Consider the following 24,768-nt stretch of genomic DNA (forward strand, 5'->3'; position numbering starts at 1 on the left):
TTTTTTTTTAAAGATTTTATTTATTTGACAGAGATAGAGACAGCCAGCGAGAGAGGGAACACAAGCAGGGGGAGTGGGAGAGGAAGAAGCAGGCTCACAGCAGAAGAGCCTGATGTGGGGCTCGATCCCAGAACGCCGGGATCATGCCCTGAGCCGAAGGCAGACGCTTAACCGCTGTGCCACCCAGGCGCCCCTGGCTGTTTCTCTTTCTGTCAAATAAATAAAATCTTTATTAAAAAAAAAAAAAAGATGGAGGGAAGGCAGGCAGTCTTCACTGGTACATTCCTGCCCATTCCAAACCCATCTCTGGACCTCTCTGCACTTCCCTGAAGACCTGGATCCTAGCTCAGTTCTTCAGAGGAGAAACCAGTCCCCTTTTATGTGTACAGTATTTTCAAATTGCTGAGCATTTTTGAGGATGTTGTTTTCCAGCAGTGCTGTGGGGCAAGCAAAATGAGTAGTCTGATCCCAGTTTTATAGATGACATATCTGAGAATCTGGGGCTCTGGCTGGTGACAGGGTTTGCTCTGAAGGCCACACCTTCAAATGGTATGTCTGGGTTTTCTAACTTCCGTTCTTTGTCATCCCCAGCTTTGGGAGCAGAGAGGTACTTAGAATGCAGACAATAATGGATTCTCTTTTGGTTTTTATTAAGGTGAAAGTCACAGGACATACAATTTGCCACTTGAGAGCGGACGTTGCACGACTAACACGTCTACTTTTCCTCACTCTTTGCCTGGGATTTTTGTGCAGAATAAGAGAGAATCTGTGTAAGACATCCAGCTCAGGGCCTTGTGCCCTCACAGGGGCTCAGTGCATGTAGCCTGTATTACTGGGCTCTCTCTAGGGCGGGCTCCAAATTCCGGGAGTGTAGAAAGAGGAATTCTCCCCTGACGTTAGCACTTTGAGAAAATCAGGTTGTGGATAAATGAAGTATTCATGTCCCAATCCTTTTTTTTTTTTTTAATAGACATTTCAAAATTTCTCTCTTCCAGCTAACTTTCCTCAAGGAACTCCCATTCTCGGAGCATCAGACACTTGTACCTACCCGTGCACCAGAACAGAGCTGGACCATGTCGTGGAGTTTCTCGTTTCTTTGTAGGAGTCTGTCTTCTCACCCAGGTGGTGACACACACAGCCTTGGAGGTGCCACGATGCTCCACGCTGTCCTGGGCACAGAACAGCTGTATAAAGGCCAGGTGTTGGATTGTATCGGGATGCTGGTCAGCCCGCTCCAATATTCCAGCCACCGCCTGGTGGCCAGCACTTTCCCCTATTTTTTAGATACTGGGTTCGGTGACTGAGGATCTGCCCCTCAGCCTGACCGAGGCCGGTCCGTGCGCGCGCGGTTGGCCCTCCCTCGGGCAGCTCTGGCTGAGACAGGACACGAACGGCTCCAGCTCCCACCCCTGTGTCGCGCAACAGATGGAAAGCGAGAGCTTCAAGCAGGCTGACCCAAGAATAGAATGGCTTTGGCCTTTATTTAAATTTAGCAATTCCAGGCACGTAGGCCCCAGACCCCTGGGAGTCGTGACTGTCCCTTTGGCTTCCAGTGTTGCCGGGTGTTGAAGCAAAGGCTCTCTGCGGTGGCCAAGGTGGCCGAGGTAGAGGGCTGGTGAGGAGTGTGGCTGGGGATTTTCGGGTGAGTGCCTGCACGTGGCGGGAGGCTTAGAAGCTCATCGTGTTCAGGCTCATTGGAGGAGTTTCCTGCTGGCGACCTCTGACGGCTCTCCAGACCATCATGGTGCCCACCCCAAGGACAAGGCCGCCTCCTGCCGCCACTGGCATGGCCCAGGAGAGCACGCTGGGGTCTGCTTCAGACCGGTCTTGGAGGAGCTGACTGTTCCTCAAGGTGTGGAGGTAAGGGCTCTCCTGGGGGAGGAGGAAGAGAGGGTCAGGGGCTAAGGGCCTCAGAAAACCATCCATCTGCTCACCGTAGGCCCGCGTAGTCCCTACCCCAGTGATGGCGCGATAACCTTGTGCACTTTTACAGCCCATCCCTCTTTGAAAGGCTCCTTCGTCTACACTGTGCCCAACCCTTCTGAACGAGGATGGGTCTCCGGAGTGGCCAATATCCCACTATAACCTCCTTTCGGTTTCTCACCAGCATCCCTTCTGTCAACCTGATTTTGAAAGATTGGGAACAGATGGGCAACCAAAGGAAGAGAGTCCTGGGGGCTGCAGAACCCCCACCTCTGCCTCTTCTAGGCCACCACTGGACAGCTGTCCCCATCCTCCAACCTCAGGAGTGCCCGGGTCAGTGTTAAAGGACAGCTGGGCCTGCGGTAGGTTAGAGAACCGAGCATGAGGAGGGCTAGGACAGGAGATGTTTGGGCCTGCCTCCCTGGAGTCTCTCCTTCCTCTGAGAACACGAGCGTGGAGCCCTGGGTAGGAGCTGGGAGAGTGCTGAAGGGTTCAGATGTGGCCACTCTCTGTCCTGTCGGCCAGTGGGCCATGTTCAGAAACAATCACATCACCAAAGAGCCTGGGTCGTGTCTTTTGAGAGGTGTACACAGAAAACAGACCAACACAGGTGTGTTCGGAGGTGGCCGCAGTAGGGTGAGGAAGGCAAAAGTAGCCCAGGGAGGGCCGCCCCTGAGCCTTGAAGGAATATGGCGATCTCCCGTCAACAGTGGTGGGGGTGACCCTCCGGGAGACCCAGGCTTGGCAACTGCAGGCCTTGCCTGGGGAACTGAGCCTTTCTCCAGGAACACAGCATGTCTAAAGCTGTAGAGGGAGCTGGGCCTCCCCTCTGGGTGCTCCAGGGGGCAGCTGGGCCCGGGGAAGGGTTTCAAGCGGCCTCCATAAGTGACTTTCCATGTAGGCTGCATGGCGCCTGGTAGCGGTCCCAGGCTGGACAAGGAAGGGAGGGAAGAGCTGGGGAGCATGTTAGGAGCCTGGTCAGCAGTCCAGGTGAGGGCAGTGAGGGAGGAGACAATGGGGGGGGGGAGGGAGGCAGAGGAGCACAGGCCCCCAGAACAGGCATGGTGTCTTCTTTCTCTCTGCACACCACCACCCATCCCCCAACCTGACCCCTGCCCATTCATCTGCCTCCCCTGAGCGCCTCTTGCCTTCTCTGTCCCATACCCTAAGGAGCTGTGATGTCTCAGGGGCCAGGTGAGATTTGAGGGTGGTGGCAGGGAATGAAGGTGTGTGATGATTAAGCTCCCAGGGACCTCCTTTGTGCCCCCCAAGCATCCGTTTCACACTGGCCAGGACAGGGGGATGCGAGGACAGTTACTCACAGGAGAGGGGCACCTGAGTTTGGTTCGGCTGTGGGTGAAGTTGTTGGAGGTTGTCTTCTGGCCCACCGGCTCCAGCTGAAGAGAGAACGGAGACCGTGATTTCCTCCACAGTGGGCGAGACCTCCCTGTGGGACGAGGATCGGAACCGGACTCCCTCCCCCTGCCAGTGGGGGGTCAACACCAGCAATAAACGCAAGATGCCCGGCAGATCCCCGCCGCCCGGGGCCGGAGCTGGACCTGACTTCGGACTCCGAAGGGGCAGGTCAGAGTCCGCCAGGCAGCGCGGAACCCTGGGTCTGTGCCCTGGCTTGACCAAGGAGGACACTGAGGCCCAGCAGGGACCGATGGGTCCCAGCACAGTGAGTGGGAGCAGGGGCCTGGCCCAGAACCTCCATTTCCTGCTTCCCCTCTGGGTGGCTGTGATCACAGACGCGTCGCATTTGTAATTTTATAAAATGGGGAGAATCCTATTTACCACCTTCAAGTGTGTGGGGCTAGTGGGCTTCAGAAGAACTCTAAGAGCATAGCGGGGACCATACTTGGCTTGTCAACCTCAAGAAATGGAAGTTTCTCCCCGAGCTACTTTGTTGTCCACACAGACGTGGAGGTTTACTTGGAACATCCCGGGAGCAACTGCTGTTCAGAGAGGTTCTGCTTTTAATACTCTTAATCCCGAGACCCTCTGAAAGTGAGCTAGAAGCTGCTGTAGCCCCCTTCCCAGCATCTTCAGCCCACAGCCTGCCCCCGACACGCGGCCAGCACGGAGGACGGTGGGCCCCTGGCGCGCTCACCCCTCACACATCCTGACTGGGTAGCCTCTGCCCTTAGAATCTGCTTTCCCGCCGGTCCTGAGCCCCTCTGCTCCTGACCCCCAGGTCGGCCTCTGAGGGAAGTGCAAGGATGCTAGGCCAGCCAACGACCACACCTTGACCATGACCTTGCTTTCTGTTGTCCTCCAGCTGCTCTGGGCCTGACAGCGACCCCCCGGTGACCGGCAGAGCCCAGTGGCCACACCCCGTGGGGTCCTGGCTCTGCTGCTGGGAGCTGTGCGCTGCGAGGCCGGCTCCCGAGCTGCCCGGACGACCCCATTCGGCTGTTGCGAGCATCAGAGGAGAAGACGAAGCCGAGCAGGAGCTGGTTTGCTCATGAGTCGTTTCTACGGCTTAGAGCTGAGGAAGCACAAGCTTCTTGTAATGGACGACCACTGAGAGACCGTACCCGTGCTCAAGGTTGGGCTGGCTGATTCCCTGACCTTCCAGGAACCTGGGAACTAACTGGCACAGAACAAGGTAAGGGTCATGTGGGGCTGAGGACTGCATTGGCTTCTCCCTTTCTCCTGGCTCCTTGTCATCCAGGCACAGTCTGTCTCCCAGCATCCTCCGCGAGCCCGCGTCCCCTCCAGCTACCTTCACCACCCCTCCCTGTGCCTCTAGGAAGACTCATTTGTGGTCACTGGCTGCACTTGCTGACCTCCCGTTCCAATGCCCACTCCAGTCAGACTTTGGCATTCTCCATCACTTGACCAAAATTTTCTGGTCAAGGTCACCTTGACCTCCATCTCACCAGACCCGGTGCTCACTTTGTGGTCTTCATCTTGCTTTTCAGAAACATTTGTCAAAGTTGATGCCTCCCTCTTGAAACGCTTGTCTGTCTGGGCTCCCGGAACAGGGCACTCTTCTCCTCTCCTGCCCACCTCCCCCTTCCCCCCTTCTCATCTGTCGCTGGGGTCAGAAGGTGGAGTGAAGGCCCTGGGGCTTGGTGGTTGGTCCCAGTTCTGTCCCACCTATTCTTCTTTGGGACCGCCTCATCCATCCCATGGCCTCGAATATCCCCTCCCACGAACGACCCCCACAGTTTTTTCCTAAATCTCCATTCCTGACCCTGTCTCTGAGCTCCAGACTCATAGATTCAGCAGCTTACTTCATGCCTCCAGGAGGATTTCCAGAAGGTGGGTCACACTTATTGGGACTAAAAGAGAACTTTGTTTTTTTCTCCTCAAGCTTATTTCCCTCCAGCACCTCAACCATCCACCCAATTTCCTTGACCCCAAATGGAGGAGTCCTCTTTTGTTCCTTTTCTCTGAATTTAAATTCCAGTTAATATACAGTGTAATATTAGTTTCAGGTGTGCAATATAGTGACTCAATACTTCCCTACAACACCTGGGGCTCATCACAAGTGCCCTCCTGAACCCCCATCACCTGTATCACCCATCCCCCCACCCACCTCCCTCCCGTCTTTGTTCCCCTTCTAACCTCCTCCATCAGCCAGTCCAAAACAGATCTCAAATTGGACCCCTTCTCTCCGTCTCCACTGCCATCATCCTGGGCCCATCCGCCTTCCTCTCTCACCTGGGCTCCTGGTCTAATTCCACTCTTCCTTCCCTCTAGTCCAGGGCTACATGGCAGCCAGAGGGCAAACCAGATCCTCTGGCTCTCCTGTTGAAGCCATCCAAGGACCTGGCCCTGCTCTCGCTCACCTCTCTGACCTTGCTCACCTCCCTCCGGTTACATTGGCCCTTCTGCTGCTCGGACACTTCAGACTCATTCCTGACTCTGGGCCCGCACAGGTCCGATTTCCTCTGCCTGGAACACTCTGGCCCTAGCCCTCTGCATGCCTGGCGGCTCGTCACGTTCAGTTCTCCGTTCACAGGTCACTCCTCGGAGATGCCTCCCTCTCCCCCACCATTACTCTGTCACATTACCTGGCTTTATTTATTTTTTAAGCCCTGAACATGGTCAGAGAGTCTTACTAATTTGTTGGGTTTCGTCTGTCCTTTCCCCACGAGTGCGAGGATGTTGTTTTCCCCAGCACCTGGGGGAGTCGCCACTGCACAGTGGTGCTCACTACACAGTTGTTGAGGGAATGCGTTGATGAACTAGCACAGAATCCTGAGTGCAGCAGCTCAGGCGAGAAGGCCTGGGGCTGGCCATGGGAAATGAACTTGTTTCCCTAGAACCCACCTTTCCTAAGCCAGATACTGCAGATAGCGAAGATGGGGCAAATAACCGGGCTGGGGCAGGCTGCACGGGGCTGCTTGGGCCTCTAGTCTGTTCTGGGGATTCAGGGAAGGCTTCCTGTAGGAACTGGCATCTGAGTTGAGTATCAAGGGGGCTATGGGTTAGGAGAAGAAGGTTGGAAGGGCAGTCCATGATAAGGCGATGAGCCAGAGCAGACACACAGAAACATGAGCTATACCATGGGTGGTTCTGGAAACTGCACTCCTTACCAGACTGCCCAACGGCCAGAGGGTGGTGGGAGTGACTGCTGGAGAGGTTAACTGGGGCCAACTCTCCGAAGGCCTCATGTGCGGTGCTAAAGGGGCCTGGCCTTGGAAGTTTGGTCAGATTTTCATTTACACAGATTCCTGTGGCTGCCCTGTGGCAAAGAGGTCTAAGAGAGTGGTCTGCAAACCCTGTATAACAATGTCACCTGAGAGCTTCTGAAACCTGCCGAACCCAGGTGCTACCCCAGACCGATCCAGAATTTCTGGGGATGAGGTCCAGTCCCTAGTGTTTTGTTTGGGTTGGTTATTGTTTTCAAGTCAACTTTTAATTGAACATACATATAGAAACAAGTATAAATCATCCGTGAACAGCTGATAAATGGTGGCAAAATGAACGAACTCCTATAAACAGCACCCAGATCAAGGTACAGAATATTGCCAGCCCTCAGGAGCTTCCCCCACTCTCTTCCAGGACTATCCTCCCCCGGTCCCCTAAAGACCATATATTGTTCTTGTTTTTGAAATTTATAGACTCAGTTGCATGTGGCTGAAGGTTGCTTATTCTCGGTGCTGCGAGGTATCCCATTGTATGAATGTGCCACACGTCGATTATCCATTCGACTGGTGCACATTTGGGAAGCTTCCTGCCTGGGGATCATGAACGGCACTGCTGTGAAAATTCTCGCACGCATCTTTCGGTGAGCCCACCGGTATGTTTCTGTTGGGGCATATACATGGGGACGGGATCCAGGGTCAGAGGGAATCCAGATGTTCAGGCTCAGTGCCCAGTCAAACCGGCTGCAGGTATCAGTATTCCCCCAGATTATTCTAACCTCTGGCCAGAGCTGAGCACTGCTGTCCTCATGGGGGTGGTAAGCCCAGAGCCAGGCACACCAGTTAGGAGGCTCGTGTGGTCACCCAGCACCCGGGGAGCTGCAAATGTTGGAGGGGAGCAAGATTTCTAGGGAAGAGGGAGTGGGCAGCTGTAGGGGAATGGGGTCAGAAAGAAAGAAGGAAAAAATGGTAAGAAGATGAAAGAAAGAAAAAGGAAGAGGACAGTGCTCCCTCGTGCTGCTGGTGTTCCTGGTTTTGCCTTTGCAGAGGTCCCTGGAGGAGACATGGTCTGTTGAGTGTGGGGGGCAGGAGATGAAAGAGGCTAAAAGTGTGTGTGTGGCTGCGGTAGGGTAGCCTGTGAGCGTCGGCCAAAGCCTGCAGACGCTATGTCATCGGGCTCGGAGTGAGACGTGAATTCACTGGCTACATATGTGCTGACCTGGTTGGGGGCGGGGAGGCTGGCTGGTGCCGTGGCCAGGACACTAAAAAGAATTAGACGTGGGTTCTAATCCCTGCTCTGCTGCGAATGGGCTGTGCGCTCTGGGGCAAAGTGCTTCCTCGCCGTATATGCCAGTTAGAGAGCATTCTGGCTCGAGGACCTGCCAGATCTTCTCGAGTTCTAGAGGCCTATTATCTATGTCACTCTAGGGGTCACCAGAAGGAGGTGAGCTGAAAAGTTGGCCTGACGTAACGGGTTTATATCTGAGATGGTTTGGGATGAAAACATGGAACTGTATCATTACTTCCCCAAATTACATAGCACAGGATAAGACGCTCTTAGATGATTTCAGTTTTGTTTTGCTTTGTTTTGTAAAATTAGGGGCATGGCTGGGAGCCCTGGACAGGCTGGTAGTGTTGCCAATATGGCTCCACGGCAGTGCTCACCTTCTGTTTTCCTACCTAATCCCCTCCCACTTGCCTTTATGTATAAAAGCCTCTCGCCTGGGCCAACGGGGAGAACCACGGAGACGCTTTGGAAGAGGAGGCCAGAACTGTGTTGTTAATTCCTGCAGAAAGAGACCAACAGGCCTCATTGTGTTCAGGTCCTCGATCTGGCCATTGTGCCCCAGAAACTCCCAGAGCACCTGGGCATTACGCAGGCTGGGAGTGCCACCAGGTAGTAAGACCACCCATCCCCTGACGGAAATGCTGGTCCTTCTTAGAATCTGTGGATTCCCCTGAGATTTCAGGGGGACAATGGGACCGTGCACAGATACCTACCTATTCTTGGGGGGGGGGAATTTAAAAGGAATGAAGTCATGGGACCCCACCCGTAAAGGACAACTGGACTTCAGAACTGCTCTCCGGAATTCTATTGTGCAAACTTTGGTGCACAAGATTCCCGTGGAGGTTGGGTGGGAGGGAACTCAACCGTGTTTTGACTGTAGTTCCGAGTCCTGGGCTGACAGCGTGTGACGAAAGCTTTAGGAGTGGGCAGAATGTGGTGTCAACAGCAGGAAAACAAAGGCAGGAGGAAGGCTGAGTCTGTGATTAATTGGGCCAAGGATGCTGGCATGCGGCTGGGGGAGAGGAGGTGGGGTGGCGAAGGGGAAGGCGGCGCTGGGCACGCCGGGCGAGGCGGCAGGTGTGGGAATATTCGCACAGAGGAATCCTGGCAGAGGCAGCCAGCCCAAAACTGCAGTAAAAGCAAGAGTGCGGATTTGTTTAGTCACCATGGGAGAAATGGGGGAATGCAGGTTGGGGTGGGGATTGGGTTACCCGCTGAGCCAAGATCAAAAGAAGCCACTGGATTGGAAAGGCATTGCATTTGCTCTGCACAACAGGATATAGCTTTTGGGGTTACTGGTCAAGCTCTGTGCCAGCAGAGCGGGTTGTAGAGGAGTGGCTGGCCCTAAGAGGCAAGGCACACGGCCAGGTGGCCCTGGGGCCCCCCGGCGTTATGCGCATTTCCTGAGGTCCCCATCAGAAAGGACTGGAATAGGTTTGACAGCCTGGGGAAACAGGCCGGGTGGCTCTTTTCTTTTTGATGCTTCAATAATCCTCAGGAATGTGTTGAGACTAGAGTAATGGGGGCTGGCATTCTCTGAAGGCTAATGATTGTGCTGGGCCTATGGGACCTTGATTTTCTGAGATCTGTGTCATTTTCATTGTTCTTTATGGATATCGACACAGAGGACCAAAGAGAGAGCATTTGCTCAAGGTCACACAGTAAAGGGTTGAAGCCGATTTCATCCTGTTTATCTGATTACAAAATTATAGCCCTCCCATCCCCCTGCCAGTACTGGGAAATTGCTCAAATAATCGAATCTGTCAGGACAAAGAAGTTGTGCCACCGTTTTGAGCTCTGGGGAGAAAGGAGCTACGTCCACCAGGTTTTTTGTTTTGGGCAATGGTCAACCCCCTTGGGTGGCCCCTGGACACAGTCCACCAGGCGCTCAGGCACTCACCATGTTGTTCCAGAGTGCGATGGCCATCTCGGCATGGCCGCGTTCTGAGAAGTGGAAACAGTCCTCGGAGAAGAAGGTGAGGTCAGCGCCCCCTCTCTGTGACCAAAGGCAAAGGGGTTACATTCCTGGGGAGAAAGGTACCACGCCCCTCTAGTTCTGCTGCCACCTGGCTCAGAGACTGATGGAGAAACTCCCCTTTAGGAACTTTTAAAAAGACCTGAATTGTGGCCACCCACAGTCCATCCCTTGTCGTTCCACATGCCTGCCCTCACCGATGAAAAAAAAATTGTTAGGAAGCTTTCCATTCTATCCCAACCTAGCAAATAGCAGGGCCAGGCCTGGGGAGCTTGGTCACTGATAATTTTCTCCTTTTCTTTCCAAGTATATCTAAGTTCCACTCATACGGAAGGAAGGACATCACCTTCTAATTCAGAAGAAGAGCCCCTCCACACGCGCCTCCCAGAAATGCCCGCACTTACGCTGTTCAGGGGGACAAGAGTGTTTTGGAAGAAAGGCTGCACAACCACAGTGAAGTCCTCACGCTGCAGGTACTGGGGCCCGTAGGACAACCTGGAGATGCCACTCTGCGAAGGGGGAAAAGGTTCCTCAACCTTCCTGGCAGGGCTGGCCAGACGAGCTCTAGTCCTGCCACCTCGGGTTGGCTGTGATGGGGGCGACCACACCCCCCAGTCCCCCAGCCAGAGGTGACTTCAAGGAAAACTCTGGTGCACGTGCGTGTGCTCACGCTGTCTGCACCCAGGCCTGAGCACCACCCGTTCTGAAGTCTCTGGGAGGCTGGGTCCGAGCCTGCGATCGGACTGCGTGGGCCAGAGGCCTCCCCTAGTCTCCCTGCACGAAGAGCTGAATTAGAACACGCCGTTGCAGTTCAGATCCAGCTCAGATGGGAAGCATTCCAACCCCCGCTCCCAGCAATGCCTGTGCACTTGGGGGGTGAAGGTCCACGTCCCAGGGTTAGATGTGCTTCTCAAGAAGCTAACGGTCTGTCTTGCAAAGTGAGACAGGTGTAAAAAAGCATGAGAACCAGCTGGGGCTTTCCGGGTCCATGAAGGTAGATGGAAGCCGATATGGGGAGACACCTGAGGGTCAAGTTTCATCGGGGGACGCTTCTCAGAGGAGGTGAGAAGACGTGCCCTGTGCGGGAGGTGGAGAAGTTGCGGGAGGGCGTGTCGAGAGGGGACAGCATGAGCAGGGGCAGACACAGAATTGGGGATGGAAGCAAGCAGGGCTGGGCTAAGCCTTATGTTCTGAGGCGGTGGCGGGGGGAGCCCAACAGGGCCGTGGACGCTTCCCTTTCCCCCTGTTGGGCCCATGGAAGCTACTCCAGTCCCCAGGGCTGGGAGGCAGGGCTTCTCCCAGCTCCCCCTCGGAGATTTCTCCCTCCCCAGCTTGGTGTTCGTTCCGCCTGGAGAAATGTCTCAGGGGCTGTGATCTGCCGTTAGGGAGCAGCCTTGCTCTCAGCAAACCCCTGCTCTCTGGGAGTCGAGGGGCGCCCAGCCGGGACAGGAGGGGTGGGTGCAGCTTCACCTGGAAGTTCCAGTTCACTTGTTTCAGTTCCTGCAGCTCTAGGGAATTCTCCTGGGAACGACTGAGGCAGGTACAGTTGCTCCTGCAGAGAGACGCCCGGGTGGCTGATGGCAGCCTCCCCCCCCCCAACATATACAGGTACCCCCACAACAAAGCTTGGGAGACGCCAGCCCCGGTCACAGACTGTAATTCAGGGGCACTAGGGGTCACAGGTGCTTGTTTAAAGAGAAGGGGGGAGAGTTGGCACCTGCTAACTTGGTCCCCTTGCCACCTGGCTGCTCCTGCCCCAGCCCGGGCTTCCTCCAGGGAAGGGCAGGAGTTTTGGAAAGACAGCCATGATCACCTTATCTTTCTTCTTCCCGTTCCTGAGCCCTCCCAGCTCCACCTCCAGCAGCTCCGGACTTGCGCCCCCCCCCCCCCCACGCTGCAGAGTGGGGAGTCTCTTGGGAAGCGGAGGAGGGGGGTCGCCCAGTTTGAGACACACTGACAAGGTAGAATGTAAGGCCTGAAGTTTTGGGAGGGGCCCTTCACACCTCCCAGCTATTGGCTGTTCCACCCAGGGCCCAGCAGGCCCAGGAACCAGCTGGTTGCCTTGCCAGCAAACCCATTCGACCCCAGCAGAATCTCTTCTCTCATAGCAACAGTCACAGGAAGTCTGGGTGACCCTCTTGCCCAGAGGACGGCAACTTCCTGCTGGGGTCACAGCTGAGCTTTAATATGTGCCAGCCCCCAACAGAAAGTTGTCTCTTGGACCCCAGACCTTAGCTCTAAGTCTGGCTTTCAAGGATGTTCTAAAAGCCCCTCTTCACTGAGCGCCTGCCCCACGGGGGCCCAAGCACGTGACATACATTTATTTCTTCCAGACCTCTCACTACTTTGCAAGATTTTACAGATGAAGCGTAAGAGGCCCAGAGGGGCTACGGAGTTTGTGCACGATCCCACGGCTCCTCGGGGGCAGAGCCAGATACAGATGGACAGCCGTCTTGGAAGCGCCTTGCCCGGTGCTGCCCCTCAAACACCCAGCGATCCCTGCAGTTTGGAATCACACGCCGTGTTCAGCACCTTAAGGATCAATGGTCTGGGTCTCTCGCTTTGCAGCCAAGCAAACTGGGCTCCGGAGAAACAAAGTGACTTGCATACAGTAGGCGTTCAATACTGTAGCAGTATTTCCAAATGATTTTCCAAGCCCCTGGCTAATCGCTGATCTCTGTCCTCGGGACAGGAGCGTCTGGCTTGGCCGGCACAGGTCTCCGCGGGTGGCGTCTGTGAGTCCTGCCCTCCCCAGGGGCCCGGGCCTGTGTACTTACCGCGCAGCCAGGAGCATGTCACATTTCCCGCCTTGGCCCTCGTGTAGGCCAGCCAACTCCATGACCTCCACCACGTTGATGAAAGCCCTTGGAAGCTGTGGGGAGCAGAGGGAGGTGCTGCGTGAGCCCCAGGCAGGTGTGGGGGGGATGCTGGTCCCTACTGGAAGGAACCCAGGGGCTCATCTACAATCACACTTCCACCTCCCCAGTTTTGCCAATAAAGAAACCGAGGCACAAGGAGGGGATGTGGCTTGTATTCTCTCAATCTTCTTTAATGGCCCCACCTTATAGCTTGGGAAGCTGAAACAGAAGTCACTTGTCCCAAGTCGCACTGTTAGTAAGTCCCCGTGCCTGGCTGTAGACTAGGCCAGTTGGCTCCAGAGGCAAACTCTTTGCCAGCAAACCATACAGGCTGGTCCCCTTAGACTTTCCCTTGCAGGGGAGCTTTGTATCTACCCCCCACTGCCTCCCCTCCAGGGGTCTGCTTGCAGTGGCACTCCGCTCAGCGTGTATCTCACTGAACACGGCTTGCCTAGATGCACCCAGGGAGGGAGGTGCTGGGTGGCTGGAAGGAAATGGAACCCAGAAACCTGCTGCTCTCCCTACCTCTTCATAGAAGATGTCCAGGGCCTGGTGGATATGCTGGACGTAGTCCCCAGCTGAGTGGGCCTCCTGCAAAGAGAGAAGGGGACTCTTGTCACCCCTGGGTTCTACTCTGAGAGGAGGGCCTGGGGTGGTGGTGCAGAGGGGCAAGAATGGTACCGGACAAGCTGAGAAGCCCAGCCCTTGTTGCCGGGGGACACAAGTCTTCCTTTGACCCCTACTAGACACCATGAACAATCCCCACCCCACCCCGATCCACGTATCTCAAATGTGGAGGCAGAATGATGGAGCTGGTCCCTGCCCTTTCTCTGGTCCCATCTGTGGCCAGCCTCAGGCTTCTGAACCACATCTGTGCCCTGAGGACCACACTCTGTCTTTCCTTTGGTCTGTGGCCCATGCTGGCCCCATTGCCTCCCCTAACTTCTCTTTGACTTGGCCCGGGAGTCTCCTCCTCTGACCCATTTCTCCACTGGAGGCTCATTTAGCCCCTTCCTCCAACATGGCCTGAGTTCATCCTGGTGGGGGCCTTTAGGTCTCTTCCACAAAAGGGCTTTCAGGAGTATAAATCTGAGTTTGCAAGAGGGGCAGGTATTCTGGGGATAGGAGAGGCATTTTCCTGGACCAAGGACCAAGAGTCCACAGAGAGGTCTCGGGTCCCTCCTGGCCCCCTGGACCCTGTTGAGTCCAGGACACAATGGCATTGAATCCCCTGGGGTTGGGTCACTTCTGTCTCTGGAGGCTGGGCAGTAAGGGACAGGGTGGAGGGGAAGAGGCTCAGGAGAACCCACCCAGGTGTGGGGGAGGGTACTCTCCTCCACCCTTTGATAGGTGGTCTGAGCCGTGAGGAATGATACGGGCTTTCTCCCCCTGCCTGTGACTTCAAACATTGGTGTCCTTTTCTGGCCAAATAAAATACAGGACATCCCCAACTTAGAACAAGACGTATTCCCAAAGTTACAGCTCCCCAAAGACTTTACGTCTGGACCTATTTCCCCATAGAAACAACATCAGGAGCAGGCTGGGTTCCCAGACCTGCCAGTGAGGTGGGCTTACTCACAAAGTCCTTGGGGCAGCAAGCTGTCCTATTGGGACTGGCTTAATTTATCCAACCTCGTTGATGACATTGTTTCAGCCTCCCTTTGCCCACATGTGCACACCCCCCCCAAAATCAAAAAATGGGTAGGGATTTCCAAGCACATGTGGGGTGAGGCTCAGTTACTCATTTGATTCCAAAGAACAGTATTTGTGTGCATAAGGGCAATGCCTGAAGAGTGGGTACATTTAGACACTTCTGGAATCAGGGAACCAGTGCACCTGCTGTCCCAGGGGCCACTCAATGGTGGGAAAGGCCAGGGTCTGCCTGGGCAGGCTGGGGTGCCTGGGAGAGCAGGCCAGCCTGACGCCCATGGGGTTGGGCAGGGACCTACCGGATTCTCGCAGTAATGACATATGTCGTTGCTCCCAATGAAGAGCGTGATCAGCTTCCAGTCACTCTCTAGGTCGATTTCCTGAAGGGACAGAAAGCCCTGAGTCTGGGGCGCCTGGGTGGCTCAGTCGTTAAGCGTCTGCCTTCGGCTCAGGGCGTGATCCCGGCGTTATGGGATCGAGCCCCACAACAGGCTCCTCCGCTGGAAGCCTGCTTCTTCCTCCACCACTCTCCCTGCTTGTGTTCCCTCTCTCACTGGCTATCTGTCTCTCTGTCAAATAAATAAAATCTTTAAAAAAAAAAAAAAAAAAAAAAAAAAGAAAGCCCTGAGTCTAAACTTTGGTAGTGGGGGCGGGGAGCACATGCAGGGGAGGCTCACCAGGCCAGATAGCACCCCTTCCCCCCCACTGCCTTTCACCTTCTTTGCACCCCGATGGAGAGAAGATGCCGGGTGGAGCCTCCCTGACCTTCACCTTGGCGCCTGGCAAGGAGTTGCAGAGAGCGGACTCTGTGTGTGTGTGTGTGTGTGTATGTGAGTGTGTGTGTGCGTGCGCATGCTGACGCAGGGGAGGATGACTATTTTTCCCGTGAAATCCTAAGACAGCCGCAGTGCCCATGGAGTGTATTAACACACCCGTGAAGTGGGATCTAAAGGCCTTCAAAGGAGCAGAGGGCAAAAGATGCAACTAGAAGCAAAAGCCCAGAGCTGCCTCTTGGGCAAGCTCTGCTGGTCTGGGTCCAGGGACAGGGGACCGGTGGGGACTGGTGGGGACTGGAGGAAGAGCCCAGCCTGGATGAGAGGGGAGGTGGGGGCTGGGGAGGCCCTCGAGGAGCCTGTCTTGGGCTCAGCCACCACCACAACAGGAGTCCTGCCAGGAGCTGAATTCTGAATTCCAAGGCCAAAACAGAGCGTTTCAAAAAGTGCCAGTGAGAAGTTTTAGAGGGGCCGGGTGAGCGGGAAGGAGGAAGGATTGGAATGAGAAGCCTATTTTTAGAACCCAGGGTTTACATAATAGGGCTCTGCAAAGCCAACTCTTGGGTAAGGTGGGAAAGTGCCAGAGGCCAAGGCCAACTCTGCACCCTCATGTGGTGGGCCAGAGCAAGGGTGCCTTGGTGGTAAGGCCTGCTTCTCCTATCTCACTTGACCCCTCTTTAAAGACAAGCAGCGGCTGAAACGGTGCAGAGCCCCGGCACCCACCGCAGCCGGCTGGAGGCCACAACTTTCAGGGTGGCCCAGGGCCCTGTACTCACCGGGTGGTTTTTCATTCGCTCCACCAGGTCCCGGGCCTGGGTTGGCATGTCCCTAGATGGGGAAGAGAAAGGAGCCTGAGTGCTGGCCGAGGAGCAAGAGCTCACACCGCAGGATTTGGGCCTGGCAACGCAGGTGCCTCGAGAAGAGAAACCTATATAAAGTTTAGTCCTTCAGAATGTATCCAAAGGCTTTTTGAGTCTCAAGAAATCTCAACCTAGTAAAAATCAAAGATCTGACATGGACCTCAAAGCCACATGGATGCAGACTGCCTCCGGCCACCTCCTTCTGCAGGCCTGGTTCTGTGGCCATGGCCAACTGGGGGGTGGTGTGGAGGGGTGGGGAGGGTGGGATCTGGTCAGCTTTCCCAGAGGGCTGGTCCCTGACATTCCCCTCAGCTCTTTCACGGCAAGCTGAGCCTGTTCAGATCTCAGTCGGCTGCCTGTTTTAAAAATAACCTTTTGTGTATTTGAAAAAAGTCACAGTCTTAAATTATCTCCCTCTGCCTTCTTTCCAGGCATCATGACTCCTTAACCTTCAGTTCTAAATCCCACTCTCCATTCCTTTAATCCTTTTTTCTTCTCTGTAGTTACGTTGGAGTTCTACACCATTCCCCATCTCCTCGCTTTTTCCTCCTGCCAGCGCAAGAGGACGGGGGAGACAAATCTGGACAGGATCAGATTTCCCTTCATCTTCCAGATGTCCGCCATGAATAAGGAAAATGAATGCTCTGGGTACGAGCTAAGCACGTCGATGGAACAGTACTCAGCGGTAAAGAGGAACGAACTGCTGGTCTGCACAGCATGGGAACGTCTCGAAATGCCCTCCTGGGTGACAGAACTCAGACAAGAGTACCAGTGCAGGATTCCACATACCGTTCCAGAAAATGAAAACTGATCCCTAGAGATAGAAAGCAGGTCAGTGGCTACCTGGGGCGCAGGGAGTGGGGTATAGATGGGAGGCGCAGGAAGGAGAGAGGGATTACCAAGGGCACAGGGACACTTTTGGGTGTGAGGGGAGTTAGCTGGATTCCAGTGATGGTTTAACAGCTATGAACATACGCCAAGCTTATCACAGTGCATACTTTAAATATGAGCAGAGAGCTGCATGGCCATTACACTTCAATAAAGCTGGTTTTTAAAAACAGAGAAGTATATGAAAAGCTATGTGGGCAAAGGGACACAGCCAATGCAGCCTTCCGTGGAAGAAGTTGTAAGAGCAGTAACAGGTCGGGAGGGCCTGTCCATGACGAGCTGGGCACGGGGCCAAGTCTCGTTTATACGCCCAGGATCATAGCCCATCCATTATAGGTACTGACGCAAGACATCGGAAAGCTACAAAGCAAGCCTGTCCTAGGTAAAGCGGACTCCAGAAGGGTCTATAACCTTCCAGTAGGCTCCAGACGTGAGTGGGGGAAGTCATGGGTGATAAGCCCTCATGGGCGTGAGGGGAAGTCAGGAGTGCTCACTTCCTCCCCTCTTCCAGCCACGTTCCTCGCACTCTTCAGGCTCAGAGCAAGTCCTACCTCCCCCCGTGAGCCTTCTCTCCGAGCACCTTTATCCACACCTTCTGCCTCCTTTTCCAGTCCTGGAGTGAAGAGTCCCGCTCTGGGAGTTACGGGTCTTGGGTTCTCCACCAGCTCTGCGACTAACCTGCTGTGTGAGCTTGCCCATGTTACTGAACCCTGCTGGGGTCAAATTTCCTCATCTTTTGAAAGAGGAGGTTGGACGAGATGAGTCCTGGGGTCCCCTCCTCTGGGTCTGCACCTGCAGCTGGGCTGCCCAGCTCCCACGTCACACTGTTCTCTTTCATGGGACTCGGAAGTACAAAGTCATTGCACTCTGCAATGTTGTCATATGCAACATTTTTTTTTCTAGAAGTTATTTCCTGTTTGTTTAGCCTCCTTGAGCTAGACAGCAAGCTCGTTGAATAGGCAAGGAATTCACCTTTTGATTGTTTTGTATCTTTGAGCCACTACCTTGGGGATCAGTCCTTCCCAGGCGTCCCTTGACTTCTTGCTTATTGATTGATGGAAAGGGAAGTTAGAGGTTGAATAAAATTTTGAAACTAAATATCCTAATAATGGCAAACTTTTTTTTGGGAGGGGGGTGTACATATCATATACTCTACTAAAACCATGTTTTCCATGGTTTATTCACCTCATTTAATTCTTCTGACAATGCTGAGACCTAGGTACTATTATTATCCCGATTTATAGATGAGGCAGCTAAGACCGAGACGATAAGGGACTTGCCCAAGGTCAAACAGCTAGCAAGTCTGGGAGCTGGGATGTGGACACAGACGGTCTGACCTCAGGTCTCATTATCCTAGTTGCCCTGCTGTGGTGTTTATCTTTCCCTTCAGGTGCGCTCCTCCTTATCCGCCGCCAGAGTAAGTGACCCTGCAGATAAAGGACAGGCACAGAGCAACTTTCCAACCCTGCTTACTTAAGTCAACGGCTTACTCTCCTTTCCCTTATCACGGGACATCAGAGATGCTAACAGGAGGTGCCCGTCTCAGCTGCTCGCCCTGCCACAGGCTCCTGGTGGAGGCACGGAGGAGCAGCGGTCTAAGGAGAAGGCAGTAGAAGGCGGGCAAGAAAGGGCTGGAACGTCAGCAGCCTGTGAATCAGCTCCTGGTTACAGGAGGCGGGGCTGGGCAAATAATAATAAAATGATGAGGATGGTGGCGACAATGACAGCAACAACAGCGATGAGATGTTGATTTTAGGGCCCCACGAAGCCCAGCTCTTTTGCAGAAAAGTAAGTGCTTCCTGCTTGTGACGTTGAGGAACTGCCGTGGCTTCCTGTGGCTCAGAGACTCAAACCGAGCATGGGGCCCTCCTTACCGTCGGGAAGGAACGCTCCGTGTAAACAGAATGAGTCAAGCCAGAGTCGTTTCCCTGGTGATCTGAACGCAGCAATCCTTCTACAAAGCAAATACCCAGCACACTCCGTGCAGAAAATCAATGAACTCCGTCAGGCATTCCAGCTTTAATTATCTGGGCTGTTGTCAACAACAGAAGTCAGAGTGAAAACAAACAGCCACCACGCTGTTTTGGGGGCCTTCACATCGAACTCCCTGGTGTCAAAATACAGCCTTCTCGGAGTCAAGGACTCCAGGTTCTGAGGGGAGGGGGACTGTGCGTGGGGCCGTGCGGTGAGTTCTCAGCACTTCGCACGTTTGCTCCGAGCCTCCCACGGCAGGGAGGTTGGCCAGAGTCAGCAGGACAGGGCCGGGCCACCCTCAAGTGCTCTTGCTGCCCTGAGAGGTTGTGACAGCCCAGTGGGTCTGGCCTGACCCTGGCCCCTCTGACAACCTTGGGCCATCTGGGAAACTTTCTAAGTCTCAGAGTCCTCACACTGGTATCCCCCTCGAAAGGCGTGAGGCTTACAGGAGGCAATCCACGTGAGGGATCGAGCCCGCAGAAGGGCTCCGTGCGCATTGCCCATTCTGGGGCCAGGCTCCCAGACACCACCCTTCCCTAGTCCTCCCATTCCCCACCCTGATCTCTCAGCCTTGCCCTCCATTCCCTCCTGGACCCACGGCTACTCACCTTGCTCTGGCTCCTTCCACGGCTACATTCAGCCCTGCTGTCTCCTCCAGGGTACCGGTGGAGAACCCGAGGATGTGAGGGTTGAACTTCTTCAGAATGTCTTTTAAGAGGGGGAAGCAGACAGCACAGGTGAGAGGGGATGGGGGCCCATTCTTGGGGCCCAGGTGTGGGGCAGGGTCTCTTCAGGGCTGGCTGACTTAGCTCCTTGCAGATAACCTTCTCTGCCCTTGCTCTGGGAGAGGCCCTGGCCTCAGCCTGGGCTTGTTACGGCTGTAGTGCCCGTGCTTCTCTGTGTTGCTGCTTACTGGGCAGTGTGGTGTGGGTGTCCAAGATGCCATCCCCTCCAATGCTGGGGAAGAAGAAGCACACTTGTTAAGATCACCCCGACCTGCTGCGCCACCAGTCCTCATATTTCCAAGTCAGAACCAGAGTGTCTGCCCCTGGCTCATGACTCCCCCCACCCTCAGGACTGACATGAGCATCAGGGAGCCTCCTCATATCTCAGGGCCAGAGCCTGGAAAGCCAGGCTCATCTCTGGAGGGGTGACGGGGGAGCATCATCAATAGAAAATGAGTGGAGAATATCCTCACCTCCAGGAGAGTCCCCTCCAGGACGTGGGTAGGTCGCTGGAGTTGCTCGGTCGGGCTCCCAGTGCTGTCTGTGAAAGGCAAAGAGAAGGTTCCAGAACTGTGCTGGGAGCAGGTGCAGGCCAATGGTGCTGGGAAGGGCCCCCAATGTTCTGAGGTCATCATAATCTGTTTTCCACTTCCCTTCCCTCGTTCACCCCCTGCTTTCTGGTCCACACAAACCCTCAGGTGTAAGCAAATCACTCCGAAGCAGGAGGGCTTTGGACCAGTCTGCCCAGTTGCCACCCATCACAGCCCTTTTGGGAATGCCGAACTTCCTTCTTTCCAGCCCTTAAATCTCTAATTCCCTGTCTAAGACCCTTCTCAGTTTCTACCTCCTATATGTAGCTTTCTCCAAATGCCTTATCTTAAAAAAAAAATAAATGGAGAAAGTCCTCTTTGAGATTTAGAAAATACATATTCAGCTTAACTAGTGAAATGATAAAAAAGATTCTTTAAAATTTAATAACCTACCCCCACCTTATAATCTTGCCTCCTTGCCCCAGGTTCTATTTCCCTTCCTTGCCCCTTACCCACATAATACACGTTGCTAGAACTAATTAACGGTTAAGACTCTGGGGTACATCCTTCCAGAGCTTTCTCCATGTTTATATCAAAATTAACCACATTCACACGCACACGGGGATGTTGCTTTTCCAGAAGTGAGTACTTGATTTTAAATCCCGTGTGTCACCTACACGATTATGTATATCCTTCTGTGTAAGTTGCTTATTTTCCCAGCTTGACAAGTTTCTTAAGGGTTATGACTACACCTCAAAATTGTTAGCAGAGTATGTTGTGTAGAGTAATAGCTAAATACTGGGCTAATACAATTCCTGTAGAGAAACTACACTATACGTAGGAATTGGGCTCCCTCTGCCCTAAAGAACACCTCTTGAAATGGGGTGAGGGGGCGCTGGACAGTGTGTGGGTAATCCCCACACCCCACTGTGTGAGTCTGGGTGGTTGGAGATGAGTTCCCCGATAAAGACAGGCGTACTCGGATAAATCTGCCACAACACGCAGATGAAATGCTTGGGAAGAGTGGGGAAGGGGGAATGGAGGGCAGCCTCATGGAAGAGGTGGTGTTTGAGCAGGACTGTTGAAGGGCAGGGGGCGGAACATTCTAGATTGCCCAGTGAGGTCTCGTGGCTGCCTGGCTGTGTTTCAGTGCCTGCCACAGGTAGGTTCTCAATCTTGTCAGCTAAATGCTGAATGCAGAGCCAGTGTGGAGGAAGGGCACATTCGGCACACGGCCTGCCTGGCGCCCAGGCCCATCCCAGCTCAGTACTCACGGTCAGCGAGTCACCCATGGCGGCCACCACTTTGATGTCTCCTGGCCGGAGCTCATGGACTAGGAGAGACAGGAAACAAGACAGATGGTCAGGGGGAGTCTTTTTTTTAAAGTAGAAGCTTGACGAGGAGTCAGATTCTGCTCCAGTCCCACAGGCCTCCGGTACACTTATTCCCAACCTAAGATTTAGCAAATTTGCCTCTTTCATCCATTTGGAGCAACCAAGGCACCGACGATAATGGGCCTGATGGCTCTTGTTTATCCTGAGAGGAGCCACATTCCTGCTGGGGTAGTCCAGGAAAGTGCTGGCTGTGGGAGTCAGGGTCATAGGCAGAGAGGGCCCCCATCCCTGGCTGTTACCTTTCCTGCCAGGCGGGGAGGCCTGCCACGGGGACTAAAGGGAGACTCAGTGCGAGCTGTGGAGAGCCCGGTGGTTGTGGACTTGCTTCTCGTGGGCCGCCCACGATCTAGACTGCATTGCACAGGAATCTGCAAGGTCTACTCAGGGCTCCAAGGTGTGTTTGTCGGGTGTCCCGCCAACCGGACGCTTAGCCAAGTCCTTCCCTGCAGGGGTAATGATGATGTTTGCACTCACCTGAGGTGGGGACACTGCTGGAAGGATTCCACTCTGAACACAGGAAGTCGCTGCCCCAGTTCTAAATCAACAGGAGGAAAGATACAAGGCCCAGCACTCATTGCGCAGGAGGGTTAGCTTTAGTGCAAGGAGAAATAGCTAAGGAATTTTTGGTGGAGGCTAGAACTCTGCCCTGTGGGGGGTCACGCGTGGGCAGGAACGGTTCATTGCAGACGGTCCAAGAGGGAAATGAGAGAGCAAACCTGGGCGTCTGCCCACCCCTAAGCACAAAACACAGAATGCGTGGGCACACATGCTACACACACAGCTTTTTCCAGCTCAACTTACCCGCACTCGAATATGGAGCCGGCAGTCAGAGCGGGGGCGGGGGCGGGGGCGGGGCGGGGGGGACAGCGACCTCCCAGAGAAACATAGATTTGGATGTCTCAGAAAAGATCACACGTAGGTTCTGGTGTGGCTGTTTAACATTAAGCTAATGGACACTGATTATGATGCTGGGGCGTTATAGGAAAATACTATGAAATGTTTACAATTATAAAATTCCTGGTTTCTGCGTATCTTTTCTGTACGTGCATCTATGGTTTTGCATATTTAACTTAATAGCCAACCACTTCCTTGCGTGTGTATAGATTAATGCCTCTGTAACCTGGACGCCCTTAGTCAAATTCCCTAGTCTCTGGAATACAGAGCCCGTTTCCCAGGTGCTGGAGGGAGGGATGGGGTGACAAGCAGAAGGTACAGAAAGGACTGGTATCAGTAAGTTGGAGTAGAAATAGAGTCTCTTTCCCAGAGCTCCAAACACTTGCACGTCCCCAGGAGGGTCTGAGAGGCAAGCCCAGTGCTGAAGGCACAGTAAGGCTTTGCAAGCAGTGACAGTTGGGTGACCAGTTCTCTGGGGGACGTGAAAGCCAGAGGCTTTGGAAGCTCCTCTCTTCTGTTTAGTCAGAAGATGGTAAAGACAAGCCTTGTTAAAAAGTCTCCTCTCCCAAGGGAGCCAAAATGAAACATCTAGTAAATATTATTTGCTTAATCTAAAATAATCCAGTTTACTCCAAGAGATTGCACAATTCATCACACTGATGTGGAAATTCTTTTGAAATCAAGAACACACTTGTGTGCAGATGACAAGTACCCGGGGAAAAAGCAGTTAAAAAGTTTTATAGCCGTGACCACTTGAGAGGTAGCTCAGATATCTGGTGAGTGGGAGACAGGCGCGTCCCCTGCGGATTAAGATACAGTTTGAACTTTGAACACGCTCCTCTGTCACAAGGGGAGAACCCCATGCTGTGCCCTATACCAGTTCACCTGAATCCCCTGGGGGTCTTGTTAAATGCAGATTTTGATTCCTTAGGACCGGGGGTGCTCAGGACTCTGCGGGTTTTTTTAAAGATTTTATTTATTTAAGGGCGCCTGGGTGGCTCAGTGGGTTAAGGGTCTGCCTTCTGCTCGGGTTGTGATCCCAGGGTCCTGGGATTGAGCCCCATGTAGGGCTCCCTGCTCAGTGGGGAGTCTGCTTCTCCCTCTCCCTCTGCTGCTCCCCCTGCTTGTGCTTGCACATGCTCTCTGTGTCAAATAAAATCTTAAAAAAAAGCCTTTACTTATTTGAGAGAGAGAGAGATTGATCACAAGCAGGGGGAAGGGTTAGAGGGAAATGCAGACTCCCCGCTAAGCAGGGAGCCCGACGCAGGGCTTGATCTCAGGACCCTGGGATCATGATCTGAGCTGAAGGCAGATGCTTAATGGACTGCGCCACCCAGGTGCCCCGGGACCCTGCATTTTTAACAAGTTCCCAGGTAAGGTCGATGCTACCTGTTGGGGGCCACTTACAATGGCAAGATGTTAAATGACACCACCTTCTCTTCCTGGGTTTTAACTCTTAGCAGCAGAAGTAAAGGTCCGTGAGACTGTAAGATCTAAGAGGGTAGGCAGAGACCTGCTCTGCTCACCTTGGATACCCAGCACTTAGCACAGTGCCCACTCCACTTAGGAACCCGATAAATAAATAAGTGGTAAATAGGGAAATGCCTGATGGACGAGATGCAGGTGACATCTCAGTCCTAGTGGATTTTGGTCCATGGTTTGCCTGGGATAAGCCTCCCTTTGGCTAACTGAGCCTGAGAGAATCCAGAGAAGACAGACTGTGGTATTACGCCAACCATGGAACCGTCATGGCTCATTCCCCAGCAGTTAGCATCTAAGAGTCCTTCAATAATTTCATATAAGTTAGTCTCAGTACTTCAGCTGGCTTATAAAAGGTCTTTCCTCAATCTTTCCTGCTGCTCTCAATCCATTTGCCATATAGGGAGAGAGGGTCAGGGAGATCTTTTAGTAAGGTGAACCAGATGGTATCCCCCTCTCCCAGAACCTCCAGTGGCCTCCCATGTCTCCACCTAAAGCCCCATCTTCTTCCTCAGGGATTTGGATTCGGTGTGACCTGGGCCCTGACAACACCTCTGATCTCATCACCCCACTCTTCACCTTATTTACATGCCCACAAGCCATTCTGACCTTCTGTTTCTTCCTCTAATACCCCCAACTCAGCCCCACTTCTGAGCCTTTGCACTTGTGGTCTTGCCTGGGACTCCAGCTCTGGCTCCCCAGATGACCAGAGTCTTCTTGTGGTGCATGTCCCAGCTCATGTCTGCCCTCCTCAGAGAGGCCTGGCCTGCATAGCTCATGGGAACTTGCCATCCCTCCCTCGGCCCATCATGCTTCCTCATATCACCTTCCACAGAACTGTCCCCACAGCTGACGTGATTATGTTGAGCTATTTTTTGGATGCCTCTTTCCAGTAGACTGTAAGCTCCTCGAGGGGTAGCACCCATCTGTCTGGTCTCCTCCTCTATCTCCCTGGA

The 24,768-nt window shown here is 53.7% G+C and overlaps 1 protein-coding gene across 1 annotated transcript in view; it reads right to left on the minus strand.

Moving 5' to 3' along the window:
* Window positions 1-645: 645 nt before the first annotated feature.
* Window positions 646-24,768, minus strand: part of PLB1 (phospholipase B1) — a 139,323-nt gene continuing 115,200 nt past the window's right edge. The window contains exons 46-59 of the mRNA XM_087863204.1: window positions 21,914-21,974; window positions 21,320-21,378; window positions 19,989-20,056; window positions 19,704-19,747; window positions 19,399-19,498; window positions 15,845-15,896; window positions 14,595-14,675; window positions 13,171-13,236; window positions 12,565-12,659; window positions 11,258-11,339; window positions 10,192-10,296; window positions 9,713-9,808; window positions 3,246-3,320; window positions 646-1,872 (exon numbers count right to left, since the gene is read on the minus strand). Of these exons, the coding sequence (XP_087719330.1) occupies window positions 1,669-1,872; window positions 3,246-3,320; window positions 9,713-9,808; window positions 10,192-10,296; window positions 11,258-11,339; window positions 12,565-12,659; window positions 13,171-13,236; window positions 14,595-14,675; window positions 15,845-15,896; window positions 19,399-19,498; window positions 19,704-19,747; window positions 19,989-20,056; window positions 21,320-21,378; window positions 21,914-21,974 (1,188 nt within the window). The 3' untranslated portion in view covers window positions 646-1,668. The remainder of the gene's footprint in view (window positions 1,873-3,245; window positions 3,321-9,712; window positions 9,809-10,191; window positions 10,297-11,257; window positions 11,340-12,564; window positions 12,660-13,170; window positions 13,237-14,594; window positions 14,676-15,844; window positions 15,897-19,398; window positions 19,499-19,703; window positions 19,748-19,988; window positions 20,057-21,319; window positions 21,379-21,913; window positions 21,975-24,768) is intronic.

Source organism: Ursus americanus, chromosome 7 (genome assembly GCF_024610735.1).
Source record: "Ursus americanus isolate L20-20 chromosome 7, mUrsAme1.1.p, whole genome shotgun sequence".
NCBI classification, from domain to species: Eukaryota; Metazoa; Chordata; class Mammalia; order Carnivora; family Ursidae; genus Ursus; species Ursus americanus.